The sequence below is a fragment of the Condylura cristata genome, unplaced genomic scaffold (genome assembly GCF_000260355.1).
Source record: "Condylura cristata isolate star-nosed mole 26May11 unplaced genomic scaffold, ConCri1.0 scaffold00005, whole genome shotgun sequence".
NCBI classification, from domain to species: Eukaryota; Metazoa; Chordata; class Mammalia; order Eulipotyphla; family Talpidae; genus Condylura; species Condylura cristata.
Window position 1 is genome coordinate 33,247,320 of NW_004567106.1, and position 15,145 is coordinate 33,262,464.

The window sequence follows — 15,145 nt, forward strand, 5'->3', positions numbered from 1 at the left end:
AAGAAATCTGCTCACTGTATCTGCTTGGTATCATGCTGCATGACCTTCAGCCCCTGTATAATGCACTTAGATCTAAAAGGATGATTACATTTAGATTCTTTCATATTTGACAAAAAGTTCTGTAATAGTAATGTGTACTTCCTATTGTCTCATATCAGTATATGGGGATCAGTTGATCTACTTTTAATGATGTTACAACTGGTCAGTGGGTTCAAATGTGGTCAGCTAAGCAAATCTTATAAAGATCCTTATCTATTCATTCACTTTATCTTTTTTAATACCTACATCAAAATGTCTGTGATCTATTATTTAGTTATGGATGGAAAATTATTTTCTAATTCTATAATACTTTCTATATTAACTATGATCCTAATAATTATTTGTTTGCCTAATCTATAAAGCAACAAAGGTGCTCAATTCATTCTCTTGAACCATTTTCAGAATAAGTATTCAAGCAACCTCCATTAAGTGACAAGTGAGTTTTGGTTTAAGTATCATTAAGAGCTAATGGAATTTTGCTTTTCAATATACTGTCATATTTTGGTGGGCTCTCAAACTGCACCATCTTTGGCCAACAGGAACCCTTTAAAATGGCTCCTGTGTCAGTTAGACATCTTTGACCAGTAGGAATCCCTTAAAGTTGGCTCCTATGTCATTTAGACATGCCCTGTCATCTCTAATAGGTTCCTTGCTTTCAGGCACAAAGTGCCCCGGTTCATCTTACACATTTCCTGATCCACTTCAGGAATCAGTCACGTTTGAGGAATCTTTATTCCTTTTGCCAAAATGGTATCTAAAGGCCAAAATCTGCAATCCAGAAGTATTTATTTTTACTAGTCATTACTTCAAAGATTCTTCAGTGGGTGAAGTAGAAAGTTAAACCCAAAGTTCATACTGTTATTTCCACTTCAGTAATACATGTTTTTACTTATTTCAGATCTATTCTCACCCTTAAATTCTTGCTTGCTAATGACATTAACAATACTGCCATTGGCTAATGTGTTTGTTAGTTTTTTCCTACCATATGATATCTCTAAAAAAAAAAAACTAACCAAATTTAATGAAGTTTAAAATTTTAAACAGGGATATACAATCAAAATATTGTTTCAAAGTTACTTGGAATAATTCTTCTTATAACTATGTTACCATCCTGACATTGTTAAATCTGTATTACCATGTAGAGATTACATTTTCTATTTAACTTTTTTAAATAAACTATATAACATACATGGCAACAACAAAAACAGTAGAACAAGATCCAAGTAAGAGGTTTAGTTTCTTTCCCGCCATAATTTTGAATTACGTCTCCATCAATTGTTGTTGACAACATAGCAAATACGAATATACACATAACAGCCAAAAAGCGGGGTCTCCCTCATGGTGCAAGGGTTTTAAAAGCACAGCACTATGAAGCTGTCCTCAGCTACTGCAGCACAAGTTTAATGCCTGGCCAGGATGGTCACCCACATGGCACAGGAGACCTCTCCTGTCTATCCTGCTGCTCCCTTCAGTGTATTTCAATTGATGCCTGTTCTGCTCCCCACTCTGACTCTGGAGAATCCTCTCACCACCTGTACCTCTGGCCTGTATCCCATTTCTTGTATGCATAAATAAATAAATCTTTAAAAAAAATAGCCAAAAAGCAAAAAATAACCCAAATATCTAGCAAGTAATGAATAATGTATGTATGTAAAAATGTCCTCTGTGTGTATGTACAGTAGAACATTATTCAACCACAAAAAGTAGTACTGACAACATGCTACAATATAGATGAACCTTGCAAACATGCAAAGTGAACAGAGACATGCACAAAAAGCCACTTATGGTTCCATTTAAATGAAATTTCCAAAGTATACAAATGCACAGAGACAATCAGATTAGTGGCTATCGAGGACTGTGAAAAGAGACTGCAGAGTGACTGCTAGAAGGTAAAGAGTTTCTTTTTGGGGTGATGAAAATGTTCTGGAATTAAAGATTGGTGATGATTACACAGCTCCATGAAGCACTAAAAACCACTGAATTGTACACATGAAAGGACAAATTTTATAGTATCCAAATTATACATCAATAAGAAAACTGTTAATTCAAATTGAATAGTCAAATAACTTCAGATAACCAGAAGTTTTAAAAAGAAAATAATTGGGCCCACCCTAGTGGCACAACAGGTTAAAGCACAGCACTATGAAGCAATCCACAGCCACTGCAGTACAAGTTCAATCCCCTTGCAGGGAGGTAACCCACATGGCATAGGAAACCTCTCCTGTCTTGCCCGCTGCTGCCCTCAGCAGTGTTACTTCAGTAGATCTGCCTGTTCTGTTTCCCATTCTGTCTCTGATGAATCTGTTCACTTCCCACACCTCTGGCCTATACTCCACTTCTTGTGTGTATAATAAAAAAATAAAATAAAATAAAAAGAATTCTTTAATGTTATTGTAGTTCAAAACAGAGAAAAAGAAAAATTTTATGTACCTAAATTATAAAGACATAAAAACTTGAGCTATTTAAAAAAAATACCTCTTTAGTTCAATTATCAATTAATTTAATTTAAATATCTGCAAGGGGTCTCCCTCGTGGTGCAGGGGAGACCCTGCCACTGCAGCACAAGTTAGATTCCCTCAGCAGGCCAGGGAGGTGGCCCACATGGCGCAGCAGACTTCTGTCTGGCCCTCTGCTCCCCTCAGCAGTGTATTTCAGTTCTGCTCCCCACTCTCTCTTATAAATCCTCTCGCTGCTCTCCCACCCCCGGCTTATTCCCCAGTTCCTATATGCATAAATAAATCTTTAAAAATAAATAAATATTGGCCCTTCCTGGTGGTGAAGCAGGTTAAAGCACAGCACTAAGAAGCTAAAGCCACTTCAACATGAGTTCGAACCTTACCTGCCCTGGAGGTGACCCACATGGCGTGGCAGACCTCTCCTGACTCACCTGCCACTCCCCTCAGCAGTATACTTCATCAGTCTGCCTGTTCTGCTCCCCACTCTGAATCTGGTGAATTCTCTTACTGCCCCTGCACCTCTGGCCTGTACCCTAGTTCTGTATGCACAAATAAATAAATTTTTAAAAAAATAAATATCTGCAAAACCACTGGTTAGACATGATTAGTAGTAACACCACAGTCAACTGACTCAATTTTCAACTAGCTATTTTAGTATCATGAGATACAGTATTAAGAAAAGTAAAATTATCCGATCTCAATTAAATGCAATTTAACTTACAAAAGTGCACAACTTAATTTATCCAATCCTACTAACAACAGTATCTTTTATACTGACTGAAAATCTAATCCCATATTAGTAAGGGTGGGTAATGATAGCTACTATAAGAAGCCCCAAGATCTCAGTAACTTAATACAATAAAGATAAAAAAAACATAAGTTAGAAGCCTCAGGGTGGTAAATCCTAATAAACTAAAATGTCAAAAGTTTCTACTGCTGACATAATGGCTATACAGATTAATATATTAACATATTGATCATCTCTGTTAATATCACCAATATCTTTTTGTTGCTTACACACTATATTTAGTAGTACCTCCACTCCTCTACTCTAGAGGAAGCTGGCGATATTTGATGGAGGAAGCCAGCTAAATTACCAAGTTGGAAACTTCTTCGTGGTACTCTTGAGTAGCCCAGAGACAAAAATATATCACGCTAAATAAAAGCTGCTTTAATCTGGGTAGAGGTAGCCCAAAACCTCTGCAACCTACGTAAACATAACAGATGTTGTTTAAAATCTAAATGCATCTCTAATACATATAAAATACTCACAGGAATCTTACAGAAGCCAGCAAACATGTATCTAGAAAGTCATATAGGTAAAACTCGTTAAGTATGCATGGTTAAAAAAAAAACATGTTCTTAATCTATTCATCAATATCATCAAATACCTCAGTAGAAGCAATCTTGGACTTACATGTTAGCTCAAAGAATGTTAACCCAAGTCCTCTGAAAGTAATAACTAGTAACATTTCAGTGCTTATATAGAGTTCAGTCACAATGTTTAATAAGCTAAAGAGCTGGTTCTGAAGAGGGGCACAAAATATCATGCCTGTGGGAAATGAATTCTATAAATTTGTACTGGCACATATCTCCTCCCATCCCCACTAAATTCGCCCAAATCTAAAGTACAAAGTAATTCAGAAACACAGTGAAGAAAGTAGTTTACCTTATCTCTCTTACTTCTTTGTAACAACAGTAAGTAAAACCAGCATACAGAGCAGACCTTAAATAATTTTCTCTAGAAATGAATCCAACCTTAGCTACTTCTTCTCACAGGCCACTCACAAACCAGGTATAGGTATACAGTAGAGAATGACAAAATATGTCACCCTTATTATACAAGCTAGTACAGATGTAAAGAGACAGAGGAGAGCAATATGCTTTGAGGTCTAGCATATGAAGTTCCCTTACATACCGTCTTCTACTTTATCAAAATAAGCAAAATAACCACTTACTAATTGAACAGTGGAAAGCTAGCATATCCTTTCATCTCTGTACTTTAGATGACAAACCATGTAAATACATACCTCTTTCTATATAGTTTATTCACTTCTTTTGAATTTGCAAGTATAAACTGAGTTGATAAAATACCTAAACTCCTTTCTTCTTCTTATAAACATATAACAATATGAGTTATAATGGTGAAGAACTGGGCTTACAAGTCAGACAACCTAGTAGATTCTGATTCTATTACATAGGTGTATTATAAACTTGGGCAAAAAATAAAATAAAATAAAAAATCACCAGGCTCTCTGTTCACTCATCTATAAAATAAAGTTAGTAATAAAACTTTTAACATAAGGTAATGAGGCATAAATTTGATAAGTGCTTCAGAGAATGCTTAGTCTATCTGGCAATCTTAGTAAAAGGTAGTTTAAAATCAGAACACCAAATATAAAAGTTAAATAAAAGTACTGAAATCAAATCAGTATTTATTAGGTAGAGAAATCTAAACTAAAAGTTCTATTTGAAAAAGTGTTGACACAAAATTAAAACATTACCACAAAGCACTGCTATTTTCCCAAAAAGAAATTAGCAAAAGATTAAAAAGGTATTAAAACAAATTTCTGTACTTTGGCCAAAATTTTAACTTTTCATCAACCTTTACACTCAATTCAATAATATCCTGTAGTTAAAAGTTTAAAAAACTTGAGCTATTGTTAGGTGACATGAATAAATGTAAATGTATTAAAATTTTATAAGACAGTAGTCTTATAAAACAAAAATTGTATGTACGAATTAGAATCTACTTTTATCAACAGTTTTAAAGTGCTTAAGCAAGCAAATTTTTAAAATGACTGAGGTAAGGTAATAAGAAATTACAAAAATGAGAAATATAACCCTTAAATTATATTATACAAGTTATTTCCACTAATAATGAAAGACATCTGTGTGAACTTAAGGAAATTTAGTTATAGAATGTTAGTCTTAGAACAGAACCTATATAACTGGTTCTATTCTTCTTTCTTTGATTCCCACAGAATCTCAGCTCAAAAGCAACAACATACAAAGGTCGCTCAAACCTCCCTGTTGAACAGGAAAGCTAGAAAACCTAAGTAATGAAATTGATGGCTTTAGTTTTAACAGCAAGAAGTGTCTAGACAGAGGAAATCTATCCAGAAATGAGGGAGACATTAAACAGGCATTTTTGAATTTAAGATTAAAAAACAGGGCCCAGGCATACAATCCAGAAAGGTTTGCCTTCAAAACTTAGTTTTTATAAATGAGGATAATTGAAAAGGATAAGGAGGTGCTCAAATTGAACGTAAGAGATTGTTACTTTTGACGTTTTCTTCAGGATAGTCCATTCTTCTGAATAACAGGTAAGTTCAACCATTTTGATATTTACCTCTCCATTAACTAAGTCCAAACTAGATCAAGGTCTGAACCATTTTGATATTTACCTCTCCATTAACTAAGTCCAAACTAGATCAAGGTCTGAGCCAATTTAAGTAAAAGTGACCTTGACAGTTATCTTCACACTCCAGTAGCAATTACATAAATTTAGAATTATTTCACACAAAAGGCCAACTTCATAATATGAGAATCTAAAGTCATGAAGTGATGTCTACTTGACTATAATTAACAATTACCTATATATATTAGCAACATGAAACTGATGTACTTCCTAGTTCCTAAACCAAATCCTAAATCAATTATCAATACCATTCACAGTTAAATAAAACTCCGAAAGAGTTCAATTTTACATCTGAGGCTTTTAATGTAAACTTTTGCCTAAACAAGGCAACTGCCTTACTTTCTAACAGAAACCTTCCCTTATAATATATAATCTTCTCATTCAATAATAAATTACTACATATAGACTTAGAATCAATCATCAGTGCAACATTACCTCTAAAACAAAATAAAGAGCTTTTATTGGCTTAAAATTATTACAACTCTTTCAGAAAAATGTCTCTGTGAACCTTTTCTTGAAACAGCTACACATTCCCTTACCCTGACTGCAGTTGACAATCCTTTCATAGATTCTTATAGCACACAATAAAAAAACTTAACTTGTATGATCTAGTCACATAATAGTAGCAGCTTTCTACTTACAGATTTATATCCTCCACTAAGAAGTCATCACAGGCATTCAAATGCCAAGTAAATAAAATCCTAATTAATAAAAGTTCAATAAAATACTGCAGGCTTTAGAAAGGCGTATACTTACTGTTAATGTATTCAGAAAGGGATTATTGATATTGTTGATTTTGTCACAGTTGATTTACAATACCCAAGTCCAAATTATCTTTAACTCAAGTCAGTACTTGATCATTAGCTTAAGACTTTGTTCACTTGGAGAATTCCACTAACATCATGTAGAAACATGACCTATCCTTACAAAGATCATAAAGAAACAACTTCAAATCTCTATTCTCCCTCAAACTATTCCCACTTATTTTCCTAGAAGTCACTACCCACCCCGATCCATTATTACCCAACTACAGCAGTGTTGACAGTCATCAACTTTTCTACTTCTTACTGGAGATAACATGCTTCTCCAAATGACTTGAGCACTACTCTGCTTCCAATTTCACCAACCTCTACCAGGTATAAAAGTCATGGCCCTCCCTGGTGGCGCAGCGGGTTAAAGCGCAGCACTGAGAAACTAAAGCCACTTCCGCATGAGTTAGATTCCTGCCTGCCCCGGAGGTGACCACATGGAGTGGCAGACCTCTCCTGACCCACCTGCTGATCCCCTCAGCAGTGTGTTTCATAGATCTGCCTGTTCTGCTCCCCACTCTGTCTCTGGTGAAGCCTCTCGCCGCCCCTGAGCCTTTGGCCTGTACCCCAGTTCTAAATGCACAAATAAATAAATCTTAAAAAAAAAAAGAAATCAGTCATAAGAAAGGACCTCTATTAAATATCAAACAGGCCTATTAAATATCAAACAGGCACTTAAGTCACTGAAACACAGAATCAATGTTAAACAATAATCTAGTTAGTCATAAGACTCTAAACTTCCTTTATAAAATTGTCCTATTTCAATAACCTTATAAAATGAACTTCTAGGACTCCAACTCCTTTGTGATGGCTACTTATGGCTTTGAAGTATCAACAAAACAGTTCAACAACTATAATACTTCAGTTCTTATATAAGTTAAGCTGGAATGCAAGCTTGCCAAATCTAATAACCATACAAAGTATTTGGGGGAAGGGAGGCTCTAAGAAAATAAACATGAACCCTGCCCCCAGATCTACCCACCCTCATAACCTAGAAGTAAACCTCAGATGTTAAAGTTACTTTAAAATGACTCGCAGGAGGATTTTTAAAAAGCCTGTTTGTCACAAAGTTGTCTTAACCTTGTTATTTGGGATAGTTTTCAAAAGTATCTCCAGTGTGTACAAGCAGCAGGAAGACTTCGAGAGTAGTGAAGAGAAGTTTGCAACTGATCTGTCCTCCAGCAGCTGACTGATTTACATGGGCACTTATCATTCCCCATGAGATTAGTGCCATGAAAACAGATCAGTTGCAAGAGCAGGGAAGACAAGCAGATTTCACACTCCTCTCTTAAATGCTTCTTTAAAAAGGAAAAGTTCTAGCAAAGTCGTAACTCTTGTTTTATCATAATGTAGACCAAATCCCTTCAGCTTACTAGTATAATATAAAGCTATTCACATAAGCAGATATTCAGCTGTGTTATGAACAGTACTATGTAATATGACTTAATTCTCACTTTTCTGAAAGCTATCTTCCACTTCAAAACTGTGTAAAATTAATCATATGCAACAGCAAACCTTTTGTAAAGCAGAATTTCTTTAAAATATAGCCACCCTTGTATAAAACTTAACTTTCAAAGATTTGAATAATTTTAAGTTCCACTAGTTTGCTTTATTTCTGTCCTGTTTATTGCTTAGACATTAGAACACAAAGGTTAAGTCAATAAAAGACTTCCGGTTTTTATTTCCTCTGCTAACTAAAAATATTTGTAGCACAAACTACTGACAAACATAGCTAATGCCAACTAATGGTTGTTTTTCTAAGCACCCTTTTTTGTAATAACTGCCCTATTTCTGTAGTTATTCTAGACGTCTAAATGCCAAACTAAATATTGCAACATTGAAGTAGTCCTAATTCATTAATACCTTAATATAGACCAACTGTCTTCTTTATTTAGGGGCTTTATTAAAACAAGTGTTAAACCTAGAAAGCATAGCTGCTTTCCAACAGATTCTTGGTGCCATCTAGAACTGCCTGAAGGCAAAAATATTTCCCACCCTAAAATCCAAGCCTCTTTGAAAGTTTAGCAATCACTAAACACTTATTCAGGAATGAAAATGCTCTACAGTGGGGAATGTGAAAGCTTCATTGTCATATACTCTACATGACATTACACTTTTCTAAAGTATTCCAAAACTTCTTAATTATCAACTGAGTCCTTTCAAATCTGACTTTGGGGACAGATGGAGCTGTACTGTTTGTCTGTATTTTATTTATTATGTTTGCAATATCCAGATTTACTTCAGGATGAAAAACTCTGCCACACTGTCTTACATATGGCCATCTGAAAGGAATAAAAAGATGGTGGGGGCCGTGCACAAGTACTAAATTTAAGACATTTCTGTGTCCTCTACTGGAAAACATGAGGGTGAGGTGCAAAAGAATATGAATCTACAACATGTAATTCCTTGCTTCTTAAAGCATATGCTTGCCTTGAAATTATAACTTTTAGTAGTGTCACATTTCCAAGGGAAAAAATTTTGCTCCAGGGGGCAAGTTTCTGGGCCACATATAGAATGCAAAATTTTAGTCTAACAGTGTAAGAAGCATAAAAGCTTTTATGTGAACAAACCATTCATTTTTTTTAGGATGCATCATTCCCAATTCAAGTTGAAGACTTTAAAGTTCAAAGAAAATAGTCTCTTTTTATGCCTGTCAATTCGTATGTCCCCTGGTATTTCCGGATAATCTTACTAATTAACTGAACCTCATCAGAAGATAATGATGGTTCAGCGACTCAAGAGACACACGGGACCTCAGGACCTCGGAACTCAAAATACTTGGCAGTCTACCAAAAAAAAGAGACCTTCTTGATTCAAGAAGAGGAAGGGATGAGCTGCGAGAAGGGGAGTATATGACACAAAAAGCTGCTGACCAGAGCAGTGGCGCCCAGCTTTCAGACACACTTACTGGTTTGCTAGGGTACACGTTAGATAGATGCGTTTTTAGTTTCCCCACGGTCCAGTTCAAGAAGCAGCTAATAGTCTGGTCACTGTATTTCTGATTCGGTGCTTTAATGATGAGGGTCACAGGAATCTCCATCCCACTTTGGTCCATGGTGCCCCCAAAGTCGGACAGAGTCAAAAGGAGCAGCAGTCAAGCCCAACTGAGTCGAAGTGGTCACGGCCGGCGTGACTGGGATGGGGTTGGAAGCGATTGTGTTCTTATTACTCCGTGTCCAAATCAGTCACAAGTGCATCCGGCGATAAGAAGGCCATTGCCGGTACCAAGGATGGACAGTGGCTGCCACTGAAGGGTTCGGGGGTCTGGCCGCGGATGCAGTTTCCCCGCCAGGTCCGGTATCCGGCAGGCTCCGTACTGCGAAGGGAGGCAGAGGAAGAGAAAGAGAAAGCAATGAAAAGGGAGGGACGGTGGGGTGAGGAAGCGATCGCCCCGGTCACCGCCCCGCCCCCGCCGCGACCCCCAAGTTGAAACGCAACAAGGCCCCTACGCGCCCCTGCCAGCCAGGCAAGCTGGGGAAGGGCCGGGTGTCTCGGCGCGGCCGGACGGGGCGGGAATACCTGAAACAAGGCCGCGGGGCCCGCCACCGCCGCCCTCTGGGCCCAACCAGGGAGGGCCGCCGGCACCAAGTCGGCCGGGCGTCCTCCGCAGCGGCCGCTCCCTTCCTGCTGCTCGCTGCGGCCACGGCCCGGCCTCGGGTCTCGCGAGGCAGCGCGGTGTCGGCGAGAGAAGTTTGCCAAAGGCCCAGGCGGTCCTCCGCCTGACCCTGGGGCAGCGCAGGGGAGCGCCGCGCAGGGCCGGGAGCGGCCGCGGCGGGGGTGGTGGCAGGTGGCAAGAGGGCGGGGACCACCGCCGAACCGCCAGCCGCCTGCGCGCAGGTTTTGTTGTGGGGAGGGTCTGGGTCCCCCCTGCAGCCGGAAGACGCCGGGCGGAAGTGCGTCACGCGCGGCCCAGCCGGCCCCACAGTAGCCTACGCGCTGTACCGTGGCGGCCCCAGGACGCCCCGCTCCTAGTTCCTGGGCAGCCTGACCCTTCGCTCGGCTCTGGCCACCTACCCGTACTCTGGCGTAACTGCTAGCGTTGCTGTCGCTGGCACGTCCTGTCGTAACCACACCCGAAAGACTTGGGAGATGTTTCTCCATCTGAAGTGTTTTTCTCTGCAAAACTTAAGTGTCCTTCTCGGTAATCAAACTACTCAACGTTTTTTGCTGTCGATTGTAAAGCAGGGTGCCAGGGGCTTTGGTGGAGGATAGACTGCGGAGTACCGCAAGTGAAGAGGTTTCGGTTAAACCTGCATAGTGTTAATTTCCGTGTGACTCTGGCTAACCTTGTGAGCCTATATTTACTTCTCCAACTGCATGCTGATGAGTGAAGGAGCTTCCGATGCAGAGCATCTAACACAGTCCTCACCTAAGGCAGTTTCTCCAATTTTCTGTCTCTTAATTGTCTTAAAAACTGACAGGTGGGTGATGATGGATGGGTGAAGTGCGGGGGAAGTAAACATTGTTTTTAAATGAACAATAATGTAAATAAATACATTTAAAAAAACTGACAAATGTTTGCCGAGCACCTACAAGTAGAGTGGTGTTTTTGTTTTTGTTTTTGTTTTTTTCTATTTTATAGAGGCTGATACATAGAAATGTAAAGGGTAAGTCCGGTGCCCCAAAATGACTTGTCCATTTTTCTGACGGGTTTAGGCATCAGTAAAGTAAGTTCGATGTTCATTTTCACAGCTTCAGGCTTCCAATTACTGGGGAATGCTAGAGTTAATATAGGGGGCCTTTTCTGAAAGAGAAGGGTTTAGAGTTATGCCCTAGCTAATAACCACAGGGGAATTTTTCCTTTCAACAATTGCTACAAGAGGACCCCTAACACTCTTTCCTTCTCCCTTCCTTTTTTTGTGATAAGGCATCAACCATATTTTAGTCATATCTTTTCAATGCTCTTTTGAAATTAGAATGAAGACCCCTTTACTATATGTCATGGAATAAGGACAGCTTGCTTGACTCAGCTTTTCTGTAGAAGACCCTTCTCTTTGTCTACCTAACATTTGTTTATCTTTATGGAGCCTTAATTCTAGCTAAAAGTACTTTTCCAGACCCTCGTATCTGGAGCCATATTGCTAATGAAGAATGTTTTCAGAAAGTTCTGGGCAATAAGATTTAAGTTGATGTTGCTACTAGGTCTTCCAGAAAAACAGATAAGGTCTGCGGACCAGAGCTCATCCATGATCAATACTTGTCAGCATACCTGAGGGTTTACAGTCATAGTTCAGTCATGAAGCAACAAGCTGGAGAACAAAGGCCTACTTACCAAAGCATGAAAATAAAACAGGCTGGATCCTTTATGGCATCATTGTGCCACCATATGAGGCCTCAGCGCTGTACCCTGATACTGTTTTTGTCCTTTTCTTATTTAAACCAAGAAGTCCCCACAATCACTACCGCTCAAATCTGCAGCTCAGACTTCCAGGAGTCTGTTAGAGCAGTGCCGGCATCTCACTTGGCATTAATAATTGTTAAGAGTGTGCAATGTGCATGTCACTATGACAAACACTATTTAATGCAGAGTCTAGCAATGGTTCACTAGCATGGAAAAACATTTTAAAATATAATGATCATTCAAGAAATTAAAATGTAGTTGTAAAGATAATGCACTATCACAATTTTTAAAAATTTACAACCACCTGAGTTAAGTCTGATGCTGTTGAACATGTTCATAGTTTAAACAGTAGATAAATATGATGCCATTTTTGTTATTTAAGTATGTATATAACAACATATGAAATGGTGGATGCAGAATATGGGTAGTATTTGTTTTGGAATTTAGGGTAGGAAAAATAATATTGCGGATGCAAGATACCAGTTATATAGAGGCTACTATGAATATTGAGCAGCTGGAGTATAGAGGGTTGAACTGCCTATTTAATGCTCTTATGCTGCAGATAAGAATTACCCATGGGGGCCCTCCCTGGTGGCGCAGCTCCTTAAAGCACAGTATTAAGAAGCTTAAGTCACTTCTGCATGAGTTCCATCCCAGACGTGATCCACATGGCGAGGCAGACCTCTCCTGACCCTCCCGCTGCTCCCCTCAGCAGTGTACTTTGTTGATCTACCTGATCTGCTCCCCAATCTGCCCCTGGTGAATCTTCTCTCCCTCCGCATCTCTGGCCTGTACCCCAGTTCTGTATGGATAAATGATCTTAAAAAAAAAAAAAAAAAAGAATTACCCATGGCACATCTCAATTATCATTTGTTAGTTAAAGATAGCCTTTAATGAGAATGCGTAGGCATATGATGGTAATAGGTAGTATTTGTGAATATTAGTACTAAATGTATTTTAAAAATTTGAGTTATTCAGTACACATCATAGTAGCTAGTTTAGTAATTTAGAGTGATTGTTGCCCAGGGGTTAAATCTCTCTTAACAAAGTAAAATAGAAATTTAAAGAAAATTATTTGTTAAGTCACCAAAATTAATTTCCAGATTTCCAGTATTTGTGGAATGTTTATTCCAATTATTTTCATCTTTGGGTTAGAAGGAAGCAGTAGGAATATACATACATACATACATACATATATATATATATATATATAGACATATATATATATATATATATATATATATATAGACTCACTGTGCGATATTCTGGTTTCTCTTTAAAATTTAAAGACAGCAAAGTGCATGTTACTATACTTGTCTTACTGTAATTTAGACTGTCTTCCAGCAAGATAAGGTATGTGAATGATCTTTAATAATAGAGTTTATGGTATTTTGTTTTGTTTATTTGCTCTCTTGGGAGGAAGGACTTTAGTTAAATGATGATCTTGCAACCGTAAAATTCAAAGGTTGCCCCTCTGACTTCTGATTCCTCTGTTTCTACTTTCACCACACTTGTTTTAAAAAAAAAAGTGCTATCTCACAAAGCATCCAATCAAATCTTAATCAAGTTTATTGTTTTCTTTTTTACTGCTACATTTGAAGCTGAGGAAAATTAGCTCATTTTAACACTGCACTTTCAAAATCTTAATTGGTCACAGATGTTTGACTATAACCCATATCATAGAAATAGAAGGAAGAAAACCATGCATACTTTAAATGCCAAATGGGTTATTTGAATGGTGTCATCTAGTGAGTTCTTAGCAGCCATGAGATGTAGTGAGAACCATGAAGATCAAAAAGGCTAAGTGTCTTGCCCAAAATCACACAGCTGGTGATTTTCAAATAGTATTCTGATTCCACTATAATATAATCTTTCTACTACACTGAACTGTCCTATTTAAGATGTATAACAAGATACTTTCCGGAGGGAGAGTTTTTTTAGGAACAACATTTTAGAGATCATTTAGTTTAGTTTTCCAGGTGCTACCAGAATCAGTCTTACAACATCTCTGATGAGCAGTCAGCCAAGTGTGGCTTTAGATCCTGCCAGAAAAGGGAGTAATCATAGTTTTCCCTACATCACAACCTATTGTTAAACAGCTATTGCTGTTATAATTGAGTTAAAATCTACAATTTCATAATTTATCATTAGACCACTTTTCTCCTTTTGATCAATCTCAGATATTCCTTACTCTTACTCTATATTTCAACCCTTAAAATGGATTAAATGCAATCTACCTCTTCTCCAGCCTGAACAGCCCTAGATCTTTTAACCATTCTAAAGAATAGATTCCAGATCACTCAGGATCCTTATTCACCTTTGGGATACACTAGTTTGCATATCCCTCATAAACCTGTTACCACAATGAGTATTCAGACTTCTTGTGATTACCCTGAAATAGTCTTCATGATTTCTGTATTAACAGAAATCTTCATAAACTGGCTGAGCAGTTTAATTTCTTATTTGACAGTCTGTCTATCTAGTAAGGATATAGAGGCCATTTGATTAAGACAAATATGATTTCTCTGATAGTTCAACCTGTGATGAGACTTGAGGAAAATTATAGCTAAGTAGCATTTTCCTTCTCTTTTAGGTGACCAGAAAAGTTGGGGGAAAAGGACGACAGAAAATCTCTTACTATTTTTCACCATTCAGAGAATGTTAGCCTAAATTTCTATTACTTGTCTACTCCTGCAAAACAAATTACTTCCAACAATATGATTCAGAAATTTGGGAACAGTTTAGCTTGTGGTTCGTATTTGAGTCTGAGGAAATCGCAGTCAAGATTTCAACTGGCATTCAGTTATCTTATGGTTTCATTGGAACTAGAGCACCTCCCCTCCATGGTGAAAGATCTCTGTAAATGTGCCATTCATGAGGCTGCCACATCAAACACCTTAACTGTTGTGAAGTTTCACTTCCTCCTCAAGGGGCCTCTCTGCCAGACCGAGTGCATGATGGCAGCTGTATTCACTGAGAATAGGGACCCATGAGACCAAGGTAGAAGCAGTAATGCCTGTTAAGACTTAGTCTCAGAAATTATACACTGTCACACACTGCTCTATTGATGACAAAGGCC

General features: G+C 38.1%; 1 protein-coding gene across 2 annotated transcripts in view; it reads right to left on the reverse strand.

The window, feature by feature from the left end:
• Positions 1-10,592, reverse strand: part of HERPUD2 (HERPUD family member 2) — a 32,287-nt gene extending 21,695 nt beyond the window's left edge. For both annotated transcript variants that reach the window (XM_004676851.2, XM_012721072.1), the window contains exons 1-2: positions 10,245-10,592; positions 9,634-10,041 (exon numbers count right to left, since the gene is read on the reverse strand). In XM_004676851.2, coding sequence (XP_004676908.1) covers positions 9,634-9,780 — 147 coding nt within the window. In that variant the 5' untranslated portion in view covers positions 9,781-10,041; positions 10,245-10,592. The remainder of the gene's footprint in view (positions 1-9,633; positions 10,042-10,244) is intronic.
• Between the last annotated feature and the right edge of the window lie 4,553 nt (positions 10,593-15,145).